Source organism: Acipenser ruthenus, chromosome 4 (genome assembly GCF_902713425.1).
Source record: "Acipenser ruthenus chromosome 4, fAciRut3.2 maternal haplotype, whole genome shotgun sequence".
Taxonomy (NCBI): domain Eukaryota; kingdom Metazoa; phylum Chordata; class Actinopteri; order Acipenseriformes; family Acipenseridae; genus Acipenser; species Acipenser ruthenus.
Genome location: NC_081192.1, coordinates 73,676,050 through 73,703,795, shown reverse-complemented (window position 1 = coordinate 73,703,795; position 27,746 = coordinate 73,676,050). Strand labels below are relative to the sequence as shown.

General features: G+C 41.8%; 2 protein-coding genes and 1 pseudogene across 10 annotated transcripts in view; 2 read left to right on the top strand and 1 right to left on the bottom strand.

Moving 5' to 3' along the window:
- The first annotated feature begins 354 nt into the window (after window positions 1–354).
- On the top strand, window positions 355–2,175 carry LOC131737016 (retinitis pigmentosa 1-like 1 protein; annotated as a pseudogene).
- A 4,418-nt stretch (window positions 2,176–6,593) lies between these two features.
- On the bottom strand, window positions 6,594–23,958 carry LOC117399566 (heat shock 70 kDa protein 12A-like). 4 transcript variants are annotated; one of them, XM_059022755.1, is made up of 5 exons: window positions 23,885–23,958; window positions 22,762–22,875; window positions 19,973–20,197; window positions 9,410–9,581; window positions 6,594–8,316 (listed from the first exon to the last, which is right to left on the bottom strand). In XM_059022755.1, exons 2-5 carry the CDS (start codon window positions 22,825–22,827, stop codon window positions 7,271–7,273), a joined length of 1,509 nt encoding a protein of 502 aa, XP_058878738.1. In that variant the 5' UTR covers window positions 22,828–22,875; window positions 23,885–23,958; the 3' UTR covers window positions 6,594–7,270. The 4 variants fall into 4 exon arrangements, with proteins under 4 accessions (XP_058878738.1, XP_058878739.1, XP_058878740.1 ...); XM_059022756.1 differs by having other exon boundaries at window positions 22,801–22,875; XM_059022757.1 differs by having other exon boundaries at window positions 22,804–22,875.
- Window positions 21,611–27,746, top strand: part of LOC117400122 (uncharacterized) — a 31,676-nt gene continuing 25,540 nt past the window's right edge. For 4 of the 6 annotated variants that reach the window (XR_009328527.1, XM_059022760.1, XM_059022758.1 and 1 more), the window contains exon 1: window positions 21,611–21,786. Coding sequence is in view for 3 of the 6 variants with exons in the window: in XM_059022760.1 (XP_058878743.1) it covers window positions 21,689–21,786 (98 nt within the window). In the remaining 3 variants the exon portion in view is untranslated. Of the gene's footprint in view, window positions 21,787–25,363; window positions 25,471–27,746 lie in introns of those variants that run through there. The other 2 variants (XM_059022762.1, XM_059022761.1) reach the window with 1 other exon arrangement.

Below are 27,746 nucleotides of genomic sequence, written 5' to 3'. Positions count from 1 at the left end.
ATCTCCCTTTCTTCTTTCTATCCTTTCTTTCCATCAGCAAGTTGGGCTGTCTTGGTCACTGAAGCTCCTGCCAGATGCGCCCCAACAATCACCCCTTTTTCAAAGTCACTGAGGTCTCCTCTTGCAGCCATGCTAGCCATAATTATAGGCAACCAAGCCTGTCCAGCATTTTTATACATGACCCTAAGCATGCTGGGATGTTATTTGCTTAATTAATGCATGAGCCACACCTGTGTGGAATATATATATATATATATTTTTGTGTGTGTGTGCGTGTAGTTCGGGGGGAGCGGGGGTACTGACTCGCCGGCATGGCTGCCGCTGTGTGTCTGATATCGGGGTGTTGGTGGAGGAATGCCTGGTGGCGGTAGGAGAGGTTGTGGGCTTTAACAAAATAAAATCAGCTTCTAGGATGAATAAAGCTCTAGTTATTTTTTTAACTATGGATATGAGACAGCAGAGCCCGAGTCAGCGGAGACAGCAGAGCCCGAGTCATCGGAGACAGCAGAGCCCGAGTCAGTGGAGACAGCAGAGCCCGAGTCATCGGAGAGAGCAGAGCCCGAGTCAGTGGAGACAGCATAGCCCGAGTCAGCAGAGACAGCAGAGCCCGAGTCAGCGGAGACAGCAGAGCCCGAGTCATCGGAGAGAGCAGAGCCCGAGTCATCGGAGACAGCAGAGCCTGAGTCAGCGGAGACAGCAGAGCCCGAGTCATCGGAGAGAGCAGAGCCCGAGTCAGTGGAGACAGCATAGCCCGAGTCAGCAGAGACAGCAGAGCCCGAGTCAGCGGAGACAGCAGAGCCCGAGTCATCGGAGAGAGCAGAGCCCGAGTCATCGGAGACAGCAGAGCCTGAGTCAGCGGAGACAGCAGAGCCCGAGTCAGCAGAGACAGCAGAGCCAGAGTCAGCGGAGACAGCAGAGCCCGAGTCATCGGAGAGAGCATAGCCCGAGTCAGCAGAGACAGCAGAGCCCGAGTCAGCGGAGACAGCAGAGCCCGAGTCATCGGAGAGAGCAGAGCCCGAGTCATCGGAGACAGCAGAGCCTGAGTCAGCGGAGACAGCAGAGCCCGAGTCAGCAGAGACAGCAGAGCCCGAGTCAGCGGAGACAGCAGAGCCCGAGTCATCGGAGAGAGCAGAGCCCGAGTCAGCGGAGACAGCAGAGCCCGGGTCAGCAGAGACAGCAGAGCCCGAGTCATCGGAGAGAGCAGAGCCCGAGTCAGCGGAGACAGCAGAGCCCGGGTCAGCAGAGACAGCAGAGCCCGAGTCATCGGAGACAGCAGAGCCCGAGTCAGCAGAGGCAGCAGAGACAGCAGAGCCAAAGCAGCCCCCAGAGCCAGCAGAGCCTGAGTCAGCGGAGACAGCAGAGCCCGAGTCAGCAGAGACAGCAGAGCCCGAGTCAGCGGAGACAGCAGAGCCCGAGTCAGCGGAGACAGCAGAGCCCGAGTCATCTGAGACAGCAGAGCCCGAGTCAGCAGAGGCAGCGGAGACAGCAGAGCCAAAGCAGCCCCCAGAGCCAGCAGAGCCTGAGTCAGCGGAGACAGCAGAGCCCGAGTCAGCAGAGACAGCAGAGCCCGAGTCAGCGGAGACAGCAGAGCCCGAGTCAGCGGAGACAGCAGAGCCCGAGTCATCAGAGAGAGCAGAGCCCGAGTCAGCGGAGACAGCAGAGCCCGAGTCATCGGAGAGAGCAGAGCCCGAGTCAGTGGAGACAGCAGAGCCCGAGTCAGCAGAGACAGCAGAGCCCGAGTCAGCGGAGACAGCAGAGCCCGAGTCATCGGAGAGAGCAGAGCCTGAGTCATCGGAGACAGCAGAGCCTGAGTCAGCGGAGACAGCAGAGCCCGAGTCAGCAGAGGCAGCAGAGACAGCAGAGCCAAAGCAGCCCCCAGAGCCAGCAGAGCCTGAGTCAGCGGAGTCAGCAGAGCCCGAGTCAGCAGAGACAGCAGAGCCCGAGGCAGCGGAGACAGCAGAGCCTGAGTCATTGGAGACAGCAGAGCCCGAGTCAGCGGAGACAGCAGAGCCCGAGTCAGCGGAGACAGCAGAGTCCGAGGCAGCGGAGACAGCAGAGCCCAAGGCAAGCGTGCTGAAGCCAAGTCGACACCATAACATAAGAAACACAGCCACAGCCAAGCACAAACAGCCTCAGGGCACGAAGCTGGACAAAGCAACGAAGAGTTTGAAATAGTAGTAAAAAAAGAAAAAGAAAAAGAAAATCAAACGGTCTGAAGAAGGAGAGCCAAAGCGGGACTCTGGGTTAGTGTCTGTGGGCAGCAGAGAGAAGACTCAGTCAGGAAAAAAACTATATACAGTGCAGTATATTAACAACTTTCTTGACAGTACCAAAGGTAAGAGGGGAGTGGACATTAAAAGTTTTTTTCACGTTAATGGTTGTAGACAGTCTTTTAAAAGAGCAGAAGAACGAGGCGGTATGGCTATCAGAGTGAGGAGGTCAGTGTGTGTTCAGTCATGGCTCCAGCACTAGCGCGGGGGTGTCAGTGTAAAACAAGTAGAAGAAACTGAGAAAAGGAGGCTGTTAAAAATACAGACACAAATAGCTGATTTTAACTTTACTTGTATAAATATTTATGCACCAAATACAAGAAGAGAAAGAACTGTATTGTTTAACAAGTTGAATCAAACCATTTAAAAATGTAATAATAATGACATATTATTGGTTGCGGGTGATTTTAATTGCACTATAGATTTTACAAAGGATAGGAATACTGAAGAACCACATCCTCAATCCTCCAGAGTGCTGACTGCAGTTTTACTGTCCAGTGACCTGGTTGACGTATGGAGGTGTCTGCACCCACATGCCCGACAGTACACCTGGTCCCAGTCTCGTAATAACTACACATCTAGAGCATGACTGGACCAGCTTTATTCATTCCGTTGTCACCTCAATTTTTTTGTATGGGCAAATATCATTCCTAATAGTCTATCGGACCACAAATGCCTGTTAGTCAGTGTACTTATTCCAACCGAAGAGCACACAACAGTATGCAGGAGGGGGCGCCCCCCACGCTGCCTCAGGCTCTGCAGTGGGATAGGACTGGGATTAAGGTGCTGGGGGTGTTCTTTGGGACAGAGCTGTTCAGAGGAACTGGGAGGGCCTGGTGGATAAGGTGAGGGGGCGGCTGCACAGCTGGCAGTGGCTGCTGGCTCAGCTGTCATTCAAAAGGAGGGTCCTGGTCATCAATAATTTGGTGGCCTCCATGTTATGGCACAAGGTGGCCTGTCTGGACTCCCCACGGGGAATGGTAGATGTTTTTTAGGATTTTATGCTGATGCACCGGGGAGGTTTTGGCTGATCCCCGGAGCCAGCAGGTATCTTAATTGTGTTGTGTTTTACCTTATTATTGTTATTGAATGGATTTTAATTGCAGTGATTTAATAAAGAATCTTACAGGAGGCTGTGTGGTCCAGTGGTTAAAGGAAAGGGCTTATAACCAGGAGGTCCCCGGTTCAAATCCCACCTCAGCCACTGACTCATTGTGTTACCCTGAGCAAGTCACTTAACCTCCTTGTGCTCTGTCTTTCGGGAGAGACGTAATTGTAAGTGACGCTGCAGCTGATGTATAGTTCACACACCCTAGTCTCTGTAAGTCGCCTTGGATAAAGGCTTCTGCTAAATAAACAAATAATAATACTAAAAGTCAAAGTCTCTCACGCTCTCACTCTCTCTCGCTCGCTCTCTCACTCCCCACTTCCTGTAACAAGTAGTAGTCTGTGGTCAGGTCTTCATTGCACACATACTGTGCTGATAAACAAAGCAACAGGAAATAGAAAGGCAGGGGATAATGTTTACAGTAAGGCTCTCAAAGGGAATTCTCAGATCAGTTATCACACCCGCTCATGGTTCAGCGGTAGTGTTCCTCTTATTCAATCCCCACCACTGGCGCTCAAACTAATTAAAGTTACATAAGAACATGAATGGCATTCTCTCGTTACATTTTCTGAAGTTACGTTAAAACAAAAGAACATTTTCCAGTGTTACAAGGGCAATCAGCCCATAAGTGCTTGTACGGATTACCTGTTTACACCAGTCACTTTTAAGCTGACCCTAAAACGGCTCATGTTTGCCACGTGCATTCGTGGGCAACACCCCCATTGTCAACGTCAAACAGCCATAGACAACAGCAACAGGAAGTTAGGATTGTTACTCGGACAATAACCAAAAAATATCTTTGACAGAACACTGAGAGAGGCAGAGAATTCGAAAATACAAACAGACTTTTATATTTGTGCTATAATGTGAAAAGACATATAATAATTAAAGTGGGAGAAGTGTGAAACAAGGCAAGTGTCCACGAAACTTTATTGTCAGAAATATGATTTTTTTATATATATCTACAAACGTAACCTGCGATCGTATTTTGATCGTATCAATATGAGGAAATGTTTGTTTTTCTTTGTTAATGACTTCAACTTTTGCTAAATTATCTGAATGGTTGAGAATTAATTTTTTAGCCCAGGAAGACCCCCAAAGGAATACAGCTACGGCAACTGGATACATTTCGTACGACGCAGAGGACCAGAGAATAGATTCCATTTTTTTAGGCCAAGAAGCAGCAAACATTTCCATAAAATACCCTCCAAAACCACAAGAAGGAGAAGCATCTGTATATAGCTGTAAATCTTCAGGTGAAAGAAGGCAGTCATCATAAAATGAAGTAATTACATTCCACTGACTTACAAGGAGTTTCCATGGGCGTAATTCTTCAAGGCAGAAAGAATCAATTGAAATAAGATGATGGAGTGAGTCGACGGAGAAAGTAAGCTGAAGGAAATGGTAAATAAATGCACAACCCTGCGGAATTATTCTCATAGTGTTTGCTGGACACCCAGCAGGGAGGAGTGGATGCCTGGCTGAACAGAGACCGATGCGAGGCAGCATAGGCTGAGGGTGTGTGATCTGCAGGGACCTGATGGGCGCCTGCAGAATTCACAGCTTTAAAGGAATTAGAATCTAGCGTGATACCCCAAAACTCAAGAGATGTGGAGGGACCAGATGTTTTCTCATCAGCTAGAGGAATCTCTAGTTTTGAGAAAACAGTTACTCTGAGAAGGGGTGCTTAGTGAAAATCAATAAGTAGGAAATCTTCCAAGAGATGAAGCAGGAAAGGTATGCAATAGTTGTTTTGAATGAATTCTGGATCAGGGTGAAGTGTTAGTTCAGAAGCAAGTGCTTGAATATTTAATATAATTACATTTTAATAGTCATTGGGGAACATTTGAATTGGGAGGATTGTGTTTCTGAATTGGAGCCGAAGAGAACAGAGATTGAGAATAATTGATATGTAGTCATCTAGCTCAGGGTGCCGGTTGGAGTGAACCTCACAAATGATGTCTCTATAATGACTGGAAAGCGAGAATTAATTCAGAAATAGTGAGCGTTTTGAACATGCGAGGGTCTGAGGTCTTGAGTAACAGAGGGTTCTACTACTAATGTCTAGGGAGATAATAATCAAACACTAACTAATATCTGTACCCAAGGGTATTTGATGGCATAGAGAAAGAGAGACAGCCCCTGTATCATGGCCAGCGAAGAAACTGTATTGCTGTTGCTTAGCAACCCTAGATGCGATAGAACAATAACGGTTTACAATACATTTGGGGCAGCAGTGTGGAGTAGTGGTTGGGGCTCTGGACTCTTGACTGGAAGGTCGTGGGTTCAATCCCAGGTGGGGGACACTGCTGCTGTACCCTTGAGCAAGGTACTTTATCTAGATTGCTCCAGTAAAAACCCAACTGTATAAATGAGTAATTGTATGTAAAAATAATGTGATATCTTGTAACAATTGTAAGTTGCCCTGGATAAGGGCATCTGCTAAGAAACAAATACTAACATTCATCAATATCCCTTCTTCCCTTTTTCATCATAGATAACAAACAACATAGATATTGGCATTTTTATTGTGTCAATGATTTGCTGAAAATGTTTCAATTTGATCTTGTCAACATATATGTGTGTTGACAGACGTCTGTATAGGAATGCCTTGTGTCTGACAATGTGAAGGACAGGAGGCGGGGATGTAGATGAGGTACTGGTGACGGGTCACCTGGGAGAACTACCCCTGCAGCTCTCTTTAAGCAGGGAGCAGTCATGAAATGTGCAAAGTAAAACAGAATGTCGAGGTTGCAATCATCTCCCTTTTCGGGCGTTACTACTGTATTACCTTCTTATGGGGTTAGTGGTAGTTCTTAGTAAAATACTTTTTAACATGAAATGTCAACAGGTGTCTGAATCTCTGCAGCACTGTGACTGCAGAGACCTCTTCCTCAGTGAAGTGCAGGAGCTCCCCCTGGTGTCTATCTTCTCTAAACACTGCCCACATGGAGCAGACCTTTGCGTGGAGTTATTCTGCGGCCTTTCCTGATAGTCTCTTTTCCTGGAACATGCCAAGCCAGCTGAGAGGGACCTGATTCCATGTCCTGACGATACCTCACTTATCAATAAAATATTGCTCACACTGTTAGTTAACCTGTTAGAAACAAAATCTAGCTTCAGAGCAAAAGGAACATTTTAAACAGAAAACAACTTAACAAAGGATGTACAAAGGGCGACTTTTTTGTATTTAAATATTTTTAATAGTTGGCACGTTTTCATATTTTCCACATGGCACGTATTTATGCACTGAAACAAGACGGTCATATAGGCAGTTAGGCTACTGTTTTTCTAAAATCAGTATATTGCTGTATAAACTTACACCATATTGCAAATAAATCAAGTTAAACAGCATTTATTTTGAAATCCTATTTACAAAATCAGAATTTCGTTCTAATTAGAAGAGAATCTCACCAACTTAAATACTCTTTAAATAAATAAAAAACACTAACAGCAATGTTTCTTATTCAGTAAGAATGGCCTAGCTAACTATTTTCAAAGCTGTTTGAAAACCGCATACACTACTGTTGCAAAACTAGATATACCCATTTGTCAGCAACATGCACCGCACTACTACTGTAAATGAAAAGCTATTTGGAGAGTATATCACCAGCATCAACTAGACATACACCCACAGTACGTGCAGGTTAGCATATCAGAATGGGCATGCATTGTTACTGCTACAAAACTATATTTAATAAATGACTGTAATGTAATAGCTGAATAATAATAAAAAAAATCTGAGATAAAACAACATAAGCCTAATTTTCAGTGTTTCCAATGGCTTTTCAATGAAAATGTTTCTCATTGAATTTAAGTTTCTTTTAGTATTTATAAATTACATTGCTTGTAATAAAAATTGTAATTTTTTGGTGATTTCATGAACTGCTTTTCAAATTGTCAAAAAGTCTATCCTGATTGCTTGAGTCTCGTTGGAGGTCAGGTCAGTTGCTGTTGCTTGTATTTCAGTTAAACCAAATTTGATATCCAGTCTAACGTTCCGGTTCCTTCCCAGCCTGACATTTGGCATGGGCACAGTAAAGGACCCGATTTTCTCCAATCCAGGCTCGTCCACGTACATGGCATTCAGCTTCTCTGTACTGAAAAATCTGAAGCACATTGCGTTCTGATCATGGTCAATTGGTGAATAGAAATACTCAGCAACTTGCTGACAGCCCACAGATTGACCCTTTTCCACCAGTTTTTCAAAAAGATCGTCACAGTAAACATAATCACCCGCTTTATTCACTCTCCGCTTTCTATGATCATGGACTGAAGGATCAAACGGCCTACCTATAGCAATGCCATATGTCAGCGCACTGACTCTAGATGCGATTATTTTGGGGTCATTTCCAAACAAAATTGCTCCTTTAGCAATGGCTAGCTGTGAATCATAGGGGCACAGGACACGGCACCTGCTACTGAACTTTTTTCGGATTTCATCTCGTAGTAACCTGCTTGATGCGTACCCGCCAACAAGCAAGATGTAGTCTATACTAATCTCTGGAGTGGACAGGATAGGCTTGATTGCCTTAACTATATGGTTTACACTGGATTTAAAAAGCGTCTTGAGTTTGTTGTATGTAATTTTGATAGATCCATCTGACCAAGAGGCTCCATCTACCTTTTTAAAAAAGCAAGATATATCATCCTGTTTGTCTTGTGCTAATTTGCTCAAATTGTAGTGACATGAAATGTATATATCCTCTTCCTTTCCAACACATTTTTGAAAGGAAAAGTTGTACATCATTTTTTGAAGTTCTGCAGGATGTTCCTTCTCATACCTGTCCCACACATCTGGGTGGAAAATGTCCCTGAGGAAACTTCTGAATTCTTTGTCTACAGACGACCCTCCCCACCCCCCTCCTGATGCTTTCTGCAGCTCTTTCAGGGACCCACCTTCCAGGACCTCATGCACAGTGATATCTACTGTTCCACCTGAAATATAAACAATATATACAATAAAATGATACAGAATCCACATGACTTATTCCCTGCATGTTTTGAAAGGGAAAGGTTACGCCAATAGTAACTAGAAACAAAACAAAAACAAAGCATCCCCAGTTGCATAATCTAAGGAGTATGTCATATTCGACTGAATTGTTTGTAAACATGAAGTAATATGGAAATGTGAAGATCTGTTTCATTTATATGACCAGAGGATTAAAAAAGATTTGTCTCATATGAAGTTTTGTTCACCTTATTTGCAAATTGGTGTTCTTTATTTACTTACAGTATGATGTATGAGGTGTTTTTTATTGTAATGTTATTTTATTTTTTTTTGGTAAAAACACGGTGGTAACTCAAGTTTCTCATTGTTAGAATTTTTTTTTTCTACCGCATACTGTACATAATATGAATTTCTTAATTAAAGTTAATGTATGATTTATCTCCATTTAAATAAAGAAATAAATAAATATTTCCATACATAAATATTATAGGCTGGGTTTACTCGCTGGTCAGATCTAGACTGCAGAAATTGCAAAAATAAATGAACCTGGAGATTATCACCTTGAACCAGACCTTTAAACGAATTACAGCACGTACGTGGATTTACATGATATGGAATTGAAGCAACGATCGAGTTATGTCAGATGCTATCAGCCGACATGCAACAGGGTACCATACTCAGAGGAGTTATACTATAAATGTAAGTGTTATCTGGTTTAGCATTCCTTGCCACCAGTTCATTTCACCCCCCTCTTGAAATCAGCTATAAAAAAACACCAAAAGATGTGCTTGTGATTGGTTCTCTGCTATAGTAGGCACAACTTTCCAGTTTAAATAAGGAATGCCTGTTCTTGAACTTTTAGGAATTGGGGTTTAGAAGAGCCCAGCAAAGAGCTACCCAGACTAGTCCCAGGGCTAAAAGATATGCTTTAGGAAGGCAACTCGATCTGTCTAGCCTTGAACAAAGAAAGGGTAGGAGAGACTTAATAAATGTATTTAAAAACTAATCAGCTATTGAATGGCCTCCTCTCATTTTATAAAGATCATGTTCTAGACTTGTACACATTATCCTTCTGCTTACCTCCACAATCAACAACAATATACTGTGTTCCTGGACTCTGTTCTAGTTTTTCTTGATCTTCTCCTTCTTGTACAAAGCCAGTGCTGGGCAGCTGTTTGCACCACACTGAAGCAGCCTCAGGCTCCAGGGCCAGAACCAGGTTCTCTGAACCCATCTCCTCTACCAGTCCTGCCTGGTTGGTGTAAGAAAATTAGGGAATTGGGGTTATACAGTGTAATGAGTTACTGCACTAGCTTTTCATCAGGGTAAGAATCCAGCTTGGGTAAGAATCCAGCTTAGGTCACAAATGTGACATCACAAAACCACCACACAACTCCTCAGCAAGGTTTAATACTGAAACTGCATTCTTACATTGGATATGTTAGCTCCAACAGCACTAGTTTAGTCAATAATACAGACTCAATCTGGAGCCACAATGAAAGAAAACAACTTTCCTTTACTTATTTTATTAATAAAAACTTTTTGTTCCTGTAAACATTGTCAAAGCTTTCATTTTAATGGGTTGCAAGCATAGATCTGCCACAATTGACTTTTTCAGAGCTCTGTAAATACTGTAAATAAAATTTGTTGGGGGGCACTGTACATTTGTTATGGAGCCATACTTGGAAGCATATATACTTTAGAGCAGTGAAAAGGTAAACATGAGGGATAAACATGAAGGATCTCACACCATTTATTTCACATATTACAGATTTTAACACTTTATATGTAAACTATGGTGTCTCGGTAGGTATTTAAATTTCAAGCTATATTGGGAAAAGTTATATGTGCCATATACCTTGGTCCATGCTGATCATTTTTCACCAGATTTCACAAGTTTCTGTGACTTTACTATACTAAAATGCTAATTTTAATAAATGTTAATTTTTTAAATCTCGTATATAGAAACACATAAAACCAAACATTTTGCATCACCTGCATCACATTACATATACATATATATATATATATATATATATATATATATATATATATATATATAAACATAATTTAGATTTTAACATCATGTGATCAAAGAAACTACAAAATTAAATGGCAAAAATCTACCGGAAGCCATAATAGTACTACAGTATTTCATGTTCATTTTTGCAATGTCACATTTTTTAATCTAGTGCTCGTGGTGCAAATACGGTTTATTGTACAAACAAAGTGAAGTGTTGTCCGGGTTTTGTACTGGCCTTTGGCGACAGCTCCGGATTGTATTTCAGCCGTCAAAAAAATAACAAACAGTATTTTCAGACAAGACAAGAAACAAACAAAACATTCATGATAACAACACAGGTTTCTCCTTCCGGTTCATGTTTAACCATTACAAAAGAACAGATCACATTGCTCCATCCCCTTTTATACCATTGTGACAGAAATACAATGATTCTTGGTAGTAAATCTCCCTCCCGACCTGTGAGGTCGCTAAGTAGCGAGAACAGAGTTCCCTGGACGGGCTGGTCTGATAAGTTCTTTCCCAGGGTTCAGGGGAAGTCGGCCAGCTAGAAAGGGGGTGGAAACCCCGTTGACCTGGTGAAGCTGGCTATCCTCTGTCGCCTCAACATCATCGCTGAGACTCACCGAGTACAATTCAGGGAGTACCGCAGGTCCCTGGAGACACGCCCCAGGGTGGTCGCAGAGCGGTTGTGCGACCACATGGCACATTGGCTGACCCCTGAGAAGAAAACCAACCTGCAAATGGGGGAGGCGGTGGTAGTGGAGCAATTATGCCATGTGGTCGGTGCCAATACCCAAGCCTGGATATGGCGCTACAACCCCGACACCCTGGAGGACGCTGTGAAGCTGGCCGAGGATTTTGAGGACTCCCTGGTTTCCGCCCGGAACGGGATACTGTCACCTGGTAGTAGGGGTGGCGGAAAGGTTGCCACACCCAGTTATTCTGGGTCAAGACTGGCCAAAATCTAAAGAATTAATGCAAATAGTGGCTGTCTCAGCCGCACACGTAAACGTGGCAGAAAAGAGGAAAAGGGAATCAATTGGTGATGTGTTTCCTTTTCAAGCTGAAATGTTTTGTCCTATTTTCCATCCCAGAAAAATGAATAGAGAAGGACCGCAAAATGGGAGGGTCTGGTAGGAGAGCACTCGGATCGTAACAAACACCAGTAAAAGGGAATTGGAATGCAGTGTGACTGAGAAGGCGAGGTTACTGGGCCATCTAGGGCAGATGCTAATCCTACCCCTCTCAATATACCGGACGTGGTACTCAAGCACAGATATAGTGTGGGGCCACCATAATGATCTGTCACTAGTGCATGCTTGGGGGCAGGTCCGGTCTATTGAATGTAAGGATGTTGATGGTGCTGGGACGCTAGTATTTCCGCACTTTAGTATCAAGGGGCAATTACTGTATAGGGTAAACCTAGCCACGGGCACAGGACAGTCTGTAACACAGTTATTGGTTCCCCCGTCTTGTTGGACCGAGGTCATGAGGCTGGTGCATGATATCCCTTTTGCAGGGCACCTCGGAGCTGACAAGACAAGGGAACGGATATTGGCTCGATTCTATTGGGTTTGACTGATGTGTTGAAATATGTAGCCGCATGCCCAGACTGCCAGCGAGTAGCACCGGGTCGAGTAGAGTAGGGATCGAGTAGAGTCGAGTAGAGTAGGCTAGAGTAGGGATCCCCAAGGAGATTTTGACTGATCATGGAACTAACTTTGTCTAAAACGTTACAGCAAGTATATAAAATATAAAAAATAAGTCCCATCAGGACATCTGTTTATCATCCACAGACAGACGGTTTGGTGGAGCGCTTTAATCAGACTCAAGAGCAAAAACATTGGGCATCGCTTCTTCCCTACCTCCTTTTTGCAGTGAGAGAGGTGCCGCAGAGTTCGACAGGGTTCTCCCCCTTTGAGCTCTTATACGGCCGACAGCCTTGCGGCATCCTCGATCTGTTGAGAGAGGGGTGGGAGGAGTCAGTGGCGACTCGTGGCCCAAAAAAAGAAATGAACTAACAATGTTAGATTTTAACCATTTTTATGTACACATTAAGCTAGCTTTCTAACATTACCAGATCTTTCATCACAAACTGTTCTACGCCAGATTGTCACAATCGAGAAAGGGTCTCTCTTATCAACAGCTGCACCTGCACTAACCTGAGCATTTGAAATGGAAGTATTGTCACACTCTTGTGCTGTTAATAACATTCTGAACTACAGAAGAGTCAGGTTCAGTTTCTGTTGATGTTTCTGGCGTTGGTGGTTTAGCTATTTTGTTGTAAAAAAATTCCAAACATAGCTATCTTTCTGCCATTTTAACAGGGCTACATCAAATTCACTCCTGGATACGCCACTGCTGCCAGGGTTTTTTTTTCAGGAGGGGATGGAAATGGTAACTTTAAGGTGAGTAATCACAGTGATTTCTTATTTGTGCATTGACGTTTTATTTTCAAAAAATAAAGAACAATCTTTTTTTTTTTTAACAGAAGATCCAGTAACCAAATACAATGTTGTGCAAAAATCAGTTTAGAACACTTCCAATAAAAAATAAAAAAGGAAATACAAAAAAAAAATCACATTATGATAATAAATAAAAATAACTAATTTCATTATTATCATTATTATTATTATTATTATTATTATTATTATTATTATTATTAATTATTTCTTAGCAGACACCCTTACACAGGACGACTTACAGTCGTAAACAAAAAATAAATTTGTACTTATGGTTGTTCATTTTTGTTAACTAACATTTTGTGTTCAAAGCAAAGTAAACCATTTTATGGCATCTCATAAATCCTGACTCATTTAATTACCGTTTGACTGGCGCAGGACTGCCGGTGGTAGCTGCTAGCTTGTTGTCTTCAGACGGTTCATCAACAGTTATCTGCTGTTTAGACAAATTAGGGCGACCAAAACAAATAGCTAATTTTTGGATTGTTTTTCCTTTCCCCTACCGCTGTCAGGCCATACTTCACATCTCTCACTCAGTGTTACATCATGTTGCGCTTCCATTTGGACTGTAAAGTGTAAAAGCTGTGTGCATTGACCAGTCAGAAGAGTTCAAGGTTGAACCTCTCACGAATGACAGTAAATATCCCAATCACAAACAGAAATTTGAAACGCGCGCTTTGGCAGACAGCAAGCATGTCCTTAGTCAGTGGCAGTTCATGTGTATATTAATTGAAAGCGGTACTGACTGAAGCATATTGAGGCCACCAAAAAAAATCTTTTTAGCACTTTTTTTCTGTAACGCAGTGGCTAAGCCACTGTCTGGCAGAAATCTGGGGGGGGGGGCACGTGACCAGGCGTTCCCCCCCCCCCCCCCACGCATCGCCACTGGCAGGAGCACAAATGTTTGTCCAAAAATGTAGCAGATCGCCTGGATTTGGTCGGTCGTTTGGCCCAGGACAACCTCAAATTGACTCAGCACCGGCAACAGCAGCATTACAATAAAAAATGCATGAATTCGAACATTTCGACCTGGAGACAAGGTAATGCTGCTGCTTCCCTCCTCAGAATCAAAGTTATGTGCTAAATGGCAGGGGCCATATGAAGTGATTTGGGCTATAGGAAAGGTGAATTATGAAATTAGACAGCCCGATCGCCGTAATGAATGTGAAATTTATCATATACAGACGTGCTCAAATTTGTTGGTACCCTTACAGCTCATTGAAATAATGCTTCATTCCTCCTGAAAAGTGATGAAATTAAAAGCTATTTTATCATGTATACTTGCATGCCTTTGGTATGTCATAGAATAAAGCAAAGGAGCTGTGAAAAGGGATGAATTATTGCTTATTCTACAAAGATATTCTAAAATGGCCTGGACACATTTGTTGGTACCCCTTAGAAAAGTTAATAAATAATTGGATTATAGTGATATTTCAAACTCATTAGTTTCTTTAATTAGTATCACACATGTCTCCAATCTTGTAATCTGTCATTCAGCCTATTTAAATGGAGAAAAGTAGTCACTGTGCTGTTTGGTATCATTGTATGCACCACACTGAACATAGACCAGAGAATGCAAAGGAGAGAGTTGTCTGAGGAGATCAGAAAGAAAATAATAGACAAGCATGGTAAAGGTAAAGGCTACAAGACCATCTCCAAGCAGCTTGATGTTCCTGTGACAACAGTTGCAAATATTATTAAGAAGTTTAAGGTCCATGGAACTGTAGCCAGCCTCCCTGGGCGCGGCCGCAAGAGGAAAATCGACCCCAGATTGAACAGAAGGATAGTGCGAATGGTAGAAAAAGAACCAAGGATAACTGCCAAAGAGATACAAGCTGAACTCCAAGGTGAAGGTACGTCAGTTTCTGATCGCACCATCTGTCGCTTTTTGAGCGAAAGTGGGCTCCATGGAAGAAGACCCAGAAGGACTCCACTTTTGAAAGAAAAACATAAAAAAGCCAGACTGGAATTTGCTAAAATGCATATTGACAAGCCACAATCCTTCTGGGAGAATGTCCTTTGGACAGATGAGTCAAAACTGGAGCTTTTTGGCAAGTCACAGCAGCTCTATGTTCACAGGCGAAAAAATGAAGCTTTCAAAGAAAAGAACACCATACCTACAGTGAAACATGGAGGAGGCTCGGTTATGTTTTGGGGCTGCTTTGCTGCGCCTGGCACAGGGTGCCTTGAATCTGTGCAGGGCACAATGAAATCTCAAGACTATCAAGGCATTCTGGAGCGAAACGTACTGCCCAGTGTCAGAAAGCTCTGTCTCAGTCGCAGGTCATGGGTCCTCCAACAGGATAATGACCCAAAACACACAGCTAAAAGCACTCAAGAATGGATAAGAACAAAACATTGGACTATTCTGAAGTGGCCTACTATGAGTCCTGATCTGAATCCTATTGAACATCTATGGAAAGAGCTGAAACTTGCAGTCTGGAGAAGGCACCCATCAAACCTGAGACAGCTGGAGCAGTTTGCTCAGGAAGAGTGGGCCAAACTACCTGTTAACAGGTGCAGAAGTCTCTTTGAGAGCTACAGAAAACGTTTGATTGCAGTGATTGCCTCTAAAGGTTGTGCAACAAAATATTAGGTTAGCGGTCCCATCATTTTTGTCCATGCCATTTTCATTTGTTTTCTTATTTACAATATTATGTTGAATAAAAAATCATAAGCAAAGTCTGATTTCTATTAAATATGGAATAAACAATGGTGGATGCCAATTACTTTTGTCAGTTTCAAGTTATTTCAGAGAAAATTGTGCATTCTTTGTTTTTTGTGGAGGGGTACCAACAAATCTGAGCAGTCTGTAAGTTGCATTTTTACTTCATTGGGACAATGAAGTAAAAATGCAGCCTAAAAGATAATTCCTTATTGCAGTTTGTTTTATTATTATTTATTTATTTGGCAGACACCTTTATCCATGTTATTGTTTAGATACAATACAAGCCACTAGTGTTAACTGAGACAGGCAATTGATCAGATTACCTGAATCCCTGGAGAGAGCCCTCAGACTGATTCACAGTTTGTTTTAACTGTTGGAGTACAGGTGGGAAAGTACTTTTAGGGATCAGTTGTTCAAAAGAAAAACTGGCTTGAATAAAATGTTGATTAAAAAGGTTTGCAATGTTGTCCCTATCATCACACTTAATACCATTCATAATAAATTATTTAGGAAATTCATGTTTCTGGGCTCCTGTAAGATTTTGTACACATTTCCAAAATTTGAGTATTTTGCAAATTCTCAGCAGTAAGATTTAGGTAATAAGATGCTTTACATTACGTATTTCTTTTATACACTGATTTCGAAGTTTTCTATATTCAATCCAGTCAGATGAACAAGAGGATAATTTAGCTTTATCCTATGTGCAATCTCTAAGTTTACACAGAACTGTAATATTATAATTATACCAGTGGAGAGATGAGACCTTTATTGAATACGCCATCAAGAGTGACATGGGACCTGAGCACACAAATGCAGTGCAGCACAACAGAAAAGGCACCTCATGTTGAACAGAGAAGCAACAGCATACAACAACATGAAAACACAACACCACCACCACTCAAGAGAACCAGAAGACAGAAGTGGTAGTGTAAGGTTTACACAGATTTGTAAAGAGTCACACCAGAGTTGCCAGTGTAAGGCTTATAAGTTAGGTAAACATGGATTTAACTACTTTCTTATGCTGTAAGGATGAGATCAGACCATGTTTCAAATTTCAACAGTGTTTACCATTTATTAGTTCCAAATAATAACATTGCATTCTACACTGAACGTTATTGTTTAAATACAATACGTGCCACTAGTATTAACAGAGATAGGCAATTGATCAGATTACCTGAATCCCCAGAGACAGCCCTCAGACTGATTCACTGATGGTCCATTATGATCCTGGAGGCATTAAAGGCTTCTCTGTCTGTATTTATGCTATATCGGCTTAGGACATTTGTGACTATGGTCTGTTTTTGTTATCTTACTAATTTATCAAAAGCTGTTATTCCATTCAAGTACAACCGACCACTATCCAATCTCGTGGTTAAATGTTTACGATATTTCACTCCATAAATTTCTGCACATGCTTTAAAGTCACTTCCAGCAAACTAGTTTAATATTTACCAATAAATTTACTCTCATATGATATTTCCAATACATTTCCCTCCTACAGTAGTAGTAGGCAACTCAATTATCCACAGGCTTGCGGGTGCCAGGTGCCAGGGTCAGAGACATCACATTGTGGATTGACAAGCTACTGGTGTGATGAAAAAACAATTTATAACGAATTTGGAATTAAAAATCATTTTTTAACAGTTAGGTATTCTCCCCTAAAACCAGGCCAAACTTTTTCCTTCGCAAAATACACCTTGGAAATATATACAACATGCTGGAAATGCAAGACCAGTTCATCTCAAACACTAAGAAGGCCAAACTAAACAGTCTCCAAAATGGTTTAATCGATCCATTAAGCAAAGTATGAGGAAGAAAAGGGAGATCTACAGAGTACAAAAAAGATAACAGCACAGCAAAATAACAAGGAAGTGCATGTGCAGGTAAAAGAAAAAGATATCAGACAAGTTAAAATAGATATGACATTAAACATACCCCCAAACAGTTCTTCCAATACCCCAACAGCAAAAGAACAGTCAAGGAAGATGTCAAGAGCCTAAGTAACAACATGAGGAATAGAGTGGAGGATGACAAAGCCTATGACATCATATATTTGGTGTCACGTCAAACTGCAATCCATGGGAATACAAGGAAGTACATGGAACTGAATACAAAACTGGTTAAAACACAGGAACCAGAGAGTACTTGTTAGAGGGGAGACCTCTATCTGGGGAAATGTACTCAGTGGGGTGCTGCAGGGCTCCGTCCTTGGACCACTGAGGTTTCTTATCTACATCAACGACTTAAATCGGGGGATAATTAGCAAACCTGTGAAATCTGCAGAAATGCAACACTTGGGGGAGTGGCCAATATGCTTACAGTCATCACGGAAATCAAGAGTTTCAGACCGCATAAAGAACTGGGCAAAAAACGTGGCAAATGAAATTCAAGGTCAACAAATGTAACGTGTTAGATGCCAGTCACAAAAACATAAGATCCAAATACCAAAGGGCTGGTATAGAACAGGCTCACCAAGAGAAAGACTTGGTGTTGTAATGGATTTGTTGCTGTTAGCAACCACACAGTGCGGGGAAGGAGTCAAAAAGGCAAACAGAATGCTTGGGTATATAGCCAAAGCTGTAGAATACAAATCCAAGACGGTTATGCTGAGATTGTATAATGCACTGGTGAGACTGCAGTTGGAGTACTGTGTTCAATTCTGGTCACCACAGCACCAAAGGGACATTGTGACCTTGAAGAGAGTCCAATGAAGAGCAAACAGACTAATTCCAGGGCTTAAAGGAATGAGCTATGAAGATAGGCTGAAAGCACGGAATCGGTTAGCCTAGAACAAAAAAAAACAGGGGGGACATGATTGGAGTCCTTTAAATCTTAAAAGGAGTTGACATAGGTAACCCAAACCAATACTTTAAGTACAGTGCAGAAACCAGGGCCAGTGGACACCGTTGGAAATTAAGTGGATAGGGTTACCTAGTCATGTTGTTGAGGCAGAATCACTTGGATCCTTTAGACTAAACTTGACAAAGTTCTGAGATCAACTTTGTTCAGAGGGTAAATGGGCAAGACAAAAGATTTAAGTGCCTTTGAACGGGGTATGATAGTAGGTGCCAGGCGTGTCAGTTTGAGTGTGTCAAGAACTGCAACGCTGCTGGGTTTTTCACGCGCAACAGTTTCCCGTGTGTATCAAGGATAGTCAACCACCCAAAGGACATCCAGCCAATGGCAGTCCAGTGGTCGAAAACGGCTCATTGATGAAAGAGGCCAAAGGAGGCTGACACGAATTGTGCAGAGCAACAGACAGGCTACAGTTAGTCAACTGACAGTCCAGTACAACATTGTTGCCGAAAGACCCATAAAAGAATGCACAACTCGTCGTACCTTGACACGAATGGGGTATGGCAGCCGACGACCGAACAGAGTTCGACTTCTTTCAGCAAAACACAAGAAACTGCGGTTGCAGTGGGCTAAGGAACGAAAACACTGGACACTGGAGGATTGGAAAAACATTGGCTGGTCTGATGAATCCCGGTTCTTGCTGTTTCACACTGATGGGAGGACTAGGGTATGGAGAAAACCACATGAGTACATGCATCCATCATGCCTCGTGTCAACATTGCAGGCTGGTGGTGATGGTGTGGTGGTGTGGGGTGTGTTTTCATGGCACACACTGGGCCCCTTGATAAAAGTGGAGTAACGTTTGAATGCCACAGGATATCTGAACATCATTGCCAATCAGGTGCATCCCTTCATGGCAGCAGTGTATCCATCTGCTAATGGATTTTTTCAGCAGGATAATGCCCCATGCCACAAGGCTAGGATTGTCTAGGAAGGGTTCCACGAACATGACAGTGACCTGCCCAGTCACCAGATCTCAATCCAATTGAGCATCTGTGGGATGAGATGGAACGAGCTATTCGGAGTAGAGATCCACTACCAGCCAACTTGACACAACTGTGGGAAGCATTGTAGTCAACATGGGCCAGCATCCTTGTGGAACACTTTCGACACCTTGTAAAGTCCATGCCCCGACAAACTGAGGCTGTTCTGAGGGCAAAAGGGGGTGCAACTCAATATTAGGAAGGTGTTCCTAATGTTTTGTACACTCAGTGTATATAGTTGTGTGTAATATATTTAAATATGTAGTATTAGTGTGGGGGTTAGACACCCACTGGATAAGAATGGTATTGCAATTATTATTGTATATACTGTATTTTATTTGTGTGTGATGTACTATTCCCCCTAATGTTAGTAACGAGCTAGTGGCAGCATACAGGTTACAGAACACTTCATTCAGAGCCACATCATTTCTAGGGGGTATAACAAGTTTGTTTTACATTGGTGTTATTACTTTAAAAAGACTGCAGGAAACATTGGAAATTGGAGATAGGATTCTGTTTGTATTTTTACAGAGTATCAGGAAATGACAGAAATTCCAAGTATAAATGCTCGGATAATGTTTGAATTATCTAGTTTAGATGTAATCTAATCATATTTTTAATGAAAACACCTGGTCCCCAGCCCTACTGTACCTCTGTGGCAGCCAGCCTCATGAACTGTTTGGCTGCAGAGTCCCAGATAGCCGGTACTGTCAGCACCCAGGTCACATCCGAGGCAATGAATTCCCTCCCATCGGTTGAATCTCTAATGGTGTCCAAGGCGTGATCCTTCAGGTAGCGCAGGCTTTCTGTGAACACTTTCAGGGCAGGAAAAGGCTCTCCATTTTTTGCACAGATCATAATATTTTTGTTGATTGTCTGAAAGGTGCAGTATAAAAAATATATTGAACATGAAATAATGAAGGATGATTATTTATTTTTTGAAGGTGGGAAGCAAAAACTAGTTATGCCCTAAAGCAATTTTGAAATAGTAATTTAAAAAAACACAAGACTTCAAACAGCTCTGAAATATCTGAAACTGCACCTGTTAATCAAGGTTTTGTTATGATATATATATATATATATATATATTTAAAATTGAAGTTAATGGGTAAATGGCAATGAAAGCTATGGGCACCTTGAACCAGCAAGTTTTCTTGCTAATCCAAGCATTTGATGCTCCGCTGGAGCCATTGGTTATTTAAAAGCCGCCTTCCCCCTGTGCTATTTTACTAGAAAATACTATAAATCGAAGTTTCTGTAAACAAAAGCAAAGCATAGTTGTATAATTTATTTAAATAGATTTTATGAGCAGCAAACTGCGCATACATCCATGGTTTTTCTGTTTCAGGTAAATCCACCCCGAGCAGCTCAAGACGAGTCAAATTCCTACCTTATTGTACAATTCCATCTTGAAATTTTCAAAAAAACAGAAACGTAAGGCATCCTTTGAAGTCATCCTGTTATAAGTCTGCACTGCATCATAACCAAACTTCATGAAACGTTTCTCTTCATTAAACAGAATACAGGTTGGTGTTTTAGGGGATCTGTGTCCTTGCTCCATGCCCCAAAATACAGACCTGATATTATCCATACACGACTTTACACAGAAGCAATACCCGCTGAACGCTGTACCAAAGTCTATAGCAACTACTAGAAAAGAATCTGACATTTTCGTCTTGAATAGCAGTTATTTCGCTGTAGTACTTTTAATGAACAACAAAGTTTTCTGTCTGTCCTGAAGACCTTGTTAGTTTGATTGATATTGTCAGTGCCCTATAGCCAGAGAGAGTGGAGGTCATGACGTCAAGCAAGTGAAACTAGACTTATTGAAATGCTACATTTGGTTTTGTTTTACCGACCGTTTTACCATGAAACGAAATTTACCACAAATTAATAACCTCAGAAGCGCAACCTGTGAATCTGTATTCTACCCGGAGACTGCTGATGCTGCGCGTCCTATTGGCTGAGAGCCGTCAGGGCGGCCAATCACAATATTCCGAGTGAGAGAACCTTCTTATAATGAGACAGTTGTAATTAACAGGCTAGTATAGACGCTTGTTGAAAGTGACTGAAAAACCTTTTACGGTAGAAATACTTTACAAAAATATAACTGTATCCTTCTATGAAAATAAAACAACTTATTGGTTTATCTAGTGATTCCATTCAAGTAAATCAAAATGCCCCTTATACTTTAGTGCAACATGCTGCGCTTGGATACAGCATCACTGGCTAGCTGAATGGGTGGAGCTGGGCAATGACTCGACTCGAAACGACAGAGATACAGTATCTATCAAGTCACACAGCTCTCCGACTTGGAAGTTAGCAACTGATCCAGGTTTATTATTGTTCTCCAGCATTTTTATAGAAATGAATTATTTTTGCAACTGTAGTGAGTTTCAAAAAAGAACTGACTACAATATAGAATATTTATTTCAACAAGTGGCTCAACTTAAGGAAATCCTGGGGTAAGTTGTAAACGGGCAAATACACATTTAGGAATCGTGATTTGTTTCCTAGCCTACAGTATACATGTATACATGTATTGTTGGATTTGAACTTAATAACACTTTTTGCAAAAAAAGAGAATATAATCCTTAAAAAAATAATAATAAAAGAAAATTGATAGTGGACAGTATTCTGCGAGGATGGTTAAATTGCCGACGGTTTTGTTATGGTTATGTTCAAACATGTTTTTGTTTCTATATTGACAGATTATGTAAACAAGCCTATCCCCATACATTTTCTGAAACTCGGGGGATAAGAGATTTTTTTTTAAAAAAACTCGGAATAGCGATTTTGAATCTTGGGAAATGGTAACTTTACTGGGGATCAGAGACTGCATCAAACTGATACTCTCCAGAGGCGTGCCGAACTGAATTCAAACACAAAGTATTTACTATGTACACATTATGAGTAGAGCGGCGACTGAAACAATTAAATGTGCCTTGAAGGCTTGATGCTTTTTCGACGTTAGCGCGCCTTCCTCTGCCGCTCTGAGCGTCTCTGCTGCTTGGTTTCCCTCCCGAACTGTACTTCACTGTACTTAATTATTATTATTATTATTTATTTCTTAGCAGACGCCCTTATCCAGGGCGACTTACAATTGTTACAAGATATCACATTATACATTATTTCACATTATACAGATATCACATTATTTATTTATTTATTTTTACATACAATTACCCATTTATACAGTTGGGTTTTTACTGGAGCAATGTAGGTAAAGTACCTTGCTCAAGGGTACAACAGCAGTATCCCCCACTGGGGATTGAACCCACAACCCTCTGGTCAAGAGTCCAGAGCCCTAACCACTACTCCACACTGCTGCAAATGATATGCTAAAGATATCGTGTGTCCCACAATGCTAGCTACACTGATCAGTTGTTACGACCAGAATCAATCATGGTAGCGCCCACAGAGGAGCAACTAGTTCTCACACTTGAAATTAAGCATTTCATGAAGAAATTTCTTTTCACCACCATCGTGCTGAGAATAGCCATCATCTTTCTTCTTTTCTTTCTCTCTTGAAGAATCGCCGCCCGAGCATCAGTCTGAAACGGGGTTAGTTACATGAAGTAATCAGAGAAAGCTATATAAGGTTTCTTGCTTATAGAGAGAATTAAAAACTACGTTCTAAACTAACACCAAATAAAATAAAGGGAATAAAAGACAGAGGCCCCGTGTCAACTTGTATCTATGTTAATATATTATTAAGCTGTTGTCATGGGAAATTTGCCTCGAGGTATGGCACAGGCCCGGTTTTTGGGGTGGAACCCCATGGCAGTCGAGTGTTTTGATTTATCCTTGTCTGTTGAGGAATATGAGGTCAGCACGAGTGGGAACGTTTGGAGGCATTTTAACATTGTGATCGGTGAGCGAGAGATAAACCTGTTTTCCAGAACCTTTCAATTAAAATATAATGTGGAATTTTGCTGTACTAATATAGCAAACTATGGGTCACTATTACATGATATAAATGATCATGTTGTGCACAAATGTAAGAATTGGCTTTCTGTGGTGATGTACTTTTTTCTATATTTCTATAATCGTTTGCGTGATTTCTTTTAATTGCAATTATATGTCCTGCCCACTATTACAGTTTTGTTACAGGATACTTTAGTTTATCTCTAATGTAATTGAATCACAGTTTTACATATAGACTGCCCTGTTGTCAGGCTACGTACTAAATTCGGGGTCACTTTACTTTTCAGATAATGTCCCAGGATCGCTTTGGTTTTCAGATAACGTCCCAAATTCTGGGTCGCTTTGGTTTTTTCAGATGACATCCCAAATGTGGCAAAGTGTTTGCTTTGCCTCGTTTCAGTACCTTTAACACTGTCTTGTGTAAAATGAAGAACTCTTACAAACAGCAGATAGCATGTAAACAGGGTGGTGCCTGTATATTTATTCTCAATACACAACAACAAAGTAAATATAACAAAATCTAGTTCCACTTTGGAACCTTTAACTCAACTTTATCTAAACTAGAACCGGACAGCTATGCCGTTTCCGGAAACCAAAACCAGCACTTTATTGAAATATAAATATTAAAAGCCTTACCACAGATCTCTCAAACACAGTTTGACCTTCTTATTTATACCTGCCTGCCTAATCCCAGACCCTCATTAAATCAGTCAGGTGATTCCACTTCTGGCTCTAGTCCAACCCTATGGCATTCTGGGGGATGTAGTCCATAAACCCCTGGACTACATCTTTCCTCACAATATTTATAATTTGGATTATTCCGATGGGATTACTAATTTTTGGAGTGCCTTTGCAATCTCATTTATTGCATCTTCCCTTCTTTTCTTTTATTATTTATTGAAAAGATTATCTACAGAAAGTTTCACATTTGTAGCTTTCAAACAACATATAGTCAATGGGACCTATGTACTAAGAGAGACGAGTGCATTTGGAAAAGTGCAATGTGAAATCAATAGAACTCTAGTCTGGGTGAAGCTGCAAGTGAACCAAACAAACACATCTGAATTCACTTTAAACGAAACTCAAATGCACTTTAATTTTTCTAGTGTTAAACGAAGTGAAAACCTGAAAAAAAACTTGCAAGTGAACCAAGTGTGTAAATGTTTTTTTTTTTTTTTGTAAGGTATTTAAAAAATAAAAATAAGTAACGTGTGCAACAATATTGTTGAATCCTGAATTGTATGACCTTATAAATTAGGTTACAACCACAACCGAGCTGTTTTGAAAATGAAAGCTAATTCTACCACAGTACCGCTACATTTAAAAGATTCATTCAACGTGTTTTACTAACTGGTTTGTTCATAAATATGTATGCTCCCACCCTGTCTTTTCACTACATTTTGTGTTAAAGCTGACGTTTCACTACTTAAACTGAAGTACGCAAGGGAGTGATAATTATAAAAAGAAAACAGATAGGCTAGTAGTCAGAATTGATAAAGTAATAATTATCTACCTATTATGTGTTCATTTTTAGCGTGGTTAACATTTATAACAAAATAATCTCCATGACAGCTTAAATTAGCATTTATAGTCACTGAATAAACGTAATATCCTGTTAGGTCATTGCCTGTTATCTTATAAAATCGTAATGCTTTTTAACAGTTATTTAATTTTACTTCACATCTTGAAATTGTATCCACGTTGTTCTGTACTATAGGTATTTGTACCTACTGTCCCATACGATTTGCATTGTGGACCTCGGTAAGCTATTAGCAATGGTTTCTCGCTTTATGAAAGATACAAAAAATGTACGTGTTAAAAAAACAAACAAAAAAAACTAATACCGGTAATTATGTACGTGGTAATTATTCACTCAGGGCATAATCTGGTTTGTTTACTTTTTTGAGCTGCATTGTTGATTCTGATATATATAGTCGTTCCCCTAACATTCTACAGGCCCGGCGGGCCTAGAAAATTGGAAGTTAGTTTTCAGGTTTGTTTTAGCGGAACACACTGCAAGGCTCCTGCGTCGCCTCGCTTCCCCACCCCCTACGTAACATGACGTATTTGGTGTTTACGTCACGTGAACAAGGTTGTACTGAAACATGATTGGCTGTGCAATTACGTCCAATGCAAGAAATGGCCAATTATCTTATCGAAATATGATTGGATGAAAAATGATACACAACGCAAGAAGCGGATTATCATTTACAGGCACTCGGGTAAGTTTCATAACGATTTTTTCTCTCACCATCACAGTTAAACTTTAAAACAATATATACACAACTAGCGCAAGTAGCCTAAATTAGTTTGATTCCACATCAAGCAATGACATTACAAAATATAATTTTTTGCTTATTAATATTTTAACGTTTGCATCATCTACAGAACAAAATGTTGGTTGGATCATGTTATTACTATCATCACCAATAGGTAGCTAGCTAGCTAAGTTACTAATATTTGGGAAATGTTGAAGCTACATCACATACACTGAGATAAATGATTCAGTTTTATCGAAATTATTACATACTGATATTTAATCGGAATTAGGCCAGACGGTCTGAAAGTAATTCATGCTCGTCTTGCTTTCATACCCTTCGCATTCAGGGCCGGTTACATTTAACTAGTGTAGTATTTTTGGTGCACATGGCTTCCGTTTCATGAATCCAGGAAAATGGGCCAGTGTGCCAAAAAGCTGAAAATTAATTTACAAACTATTTTTTAAAAACATAACTACGAACTAATCCTAACTTTCACGCAGCACGTCACATTTGTTGTACAGTCAGAACCTGAGACTGCGTACCGAAGTGCTGTGTTGGTACTCGTTCCCGTGACATGGCAAATCTTTTACAAATCGGGTTCCCTTTCAAATCGTAAATAACCATCAAGGTATGGGATATTGCCGTCAGGCAGTAGGGATTGGCTGAGCTTTATAGCAAAGCTGCCGATAGGCCTCTGCGCGATCTGCCGTGTAAGCCCGCCCCCCTGGGAGCTTAATACTATACGCAGCGCACAGAGACTCTCTTCCTCTTTTGTCTTCAGCATCGGTAGCGGTAGGTCATTAGAGCTTGTCGACTGACTGTACTCATTAAGCTTAGGCTTGAGAAGCTGGTTTTTGCCCCTTCTCCGAGTTTATTTCAGTTGCAGTCATTATTATTTTGTATTTTAGGTTTATATAATTGTGCATATATTTTTATATTACATTATATATTCCTTCACGCTTTGCTTCGGCATCGCGTTTTTGTTTACTCTCGTGGTCTTCGTCTTTCCTTATTACTATAATTATTTCATAATTGTTATTGTGTGTTTTGGGGTTTTTGTAATATATTATATATTTGTTTAGGACGCGCGTTGCGTTGGCCTTTGGCCACGCGTGCATTGCAGCTTCGGTCTTGCCTCTGGCTAGACCGCGTGTGTGTGGAGCCTGCTCTGCAGCCTCTATATATATAATCCACTGCGGTGTGTTCCAACCCTACCGCGTGGTAGCTGTACGGCCTGCCCTTACAGTCACTAAGCACTATATAGTGTTGCTGCGGCGTCCCAAAAAAAAAAAATCCCTTTTTTCACCATTAGGAAGACGACCACCAAACACATACTCCCTAAGCACCTAGGTAAGTATTAACCAGCATCAGACACTGTACCAGCACTAGCATCTCCGCTCTGTGGGTCAGCTGACGATTAGGAGTCTCGTGCTATCGTCTCACTCAGTGCTCGACGCACCTTTGGCGTTCGTTGAGCCACGCTCGACGGAGATGTCGAGCTTTCATCGCTGCGTGACCTGTCAGGCATTTCTGCCCCGCCATCGTCTACAAAGACGCCGCCAGGGCGGCTACAGCTCTCCAGGAGCCCGTCCTCCCAGCTAACAGCTGGTCAGAGGTCCCCCACCAGACGCGCTCGGGAACGCAGCCCCTCCCCTTGTAGGGTATGCCCCCGTCGGGAGTCTAGGTCGCACTCCAGATCGCCTCGATGGAGAGGACGCTATCGCTCCCCTCGTCGGGACAGGCGATACAGAGACAGGTCGGGGGTGGCGGAGCTAACCTCCAAAATGTCTCAATTTATAGAGGTTATGATGGGGCAGCAGTCCATCCTCATGTCCCTAGCAAATGTGGTGCCCCGAGTCCCAGAACAACCGACTGGGCCCATTGCTAGACAGCCAGTAGCCCCTCCACAACCTGCACTGGTCGTCGCCCTTCCAGTGCAACCTCAAAGGGAGTGGGATATCGATGCAGTTTCCAGAGACGTATCTGACGTCCTGGAAGGGGAGAGTATAGAGGCTGAGGTAGCCTCCCAGCACTCAGAGCGGTGGACCTCGCCCTCCGGCACTTCTTGCCAGTGCTTCTAGGCAAGCATGTGTTAGTGCGGTCAGACAACACCACGGTTGTGGCGTATATCAACCGCCAGGGCGGCCTATGGTCCCCTCACCTTCACCGGATGGTAACACAGATGTTGCTATGGGCACAACCGCATTTGACCTCTCTGCGTGCAGTTCACCTACCGG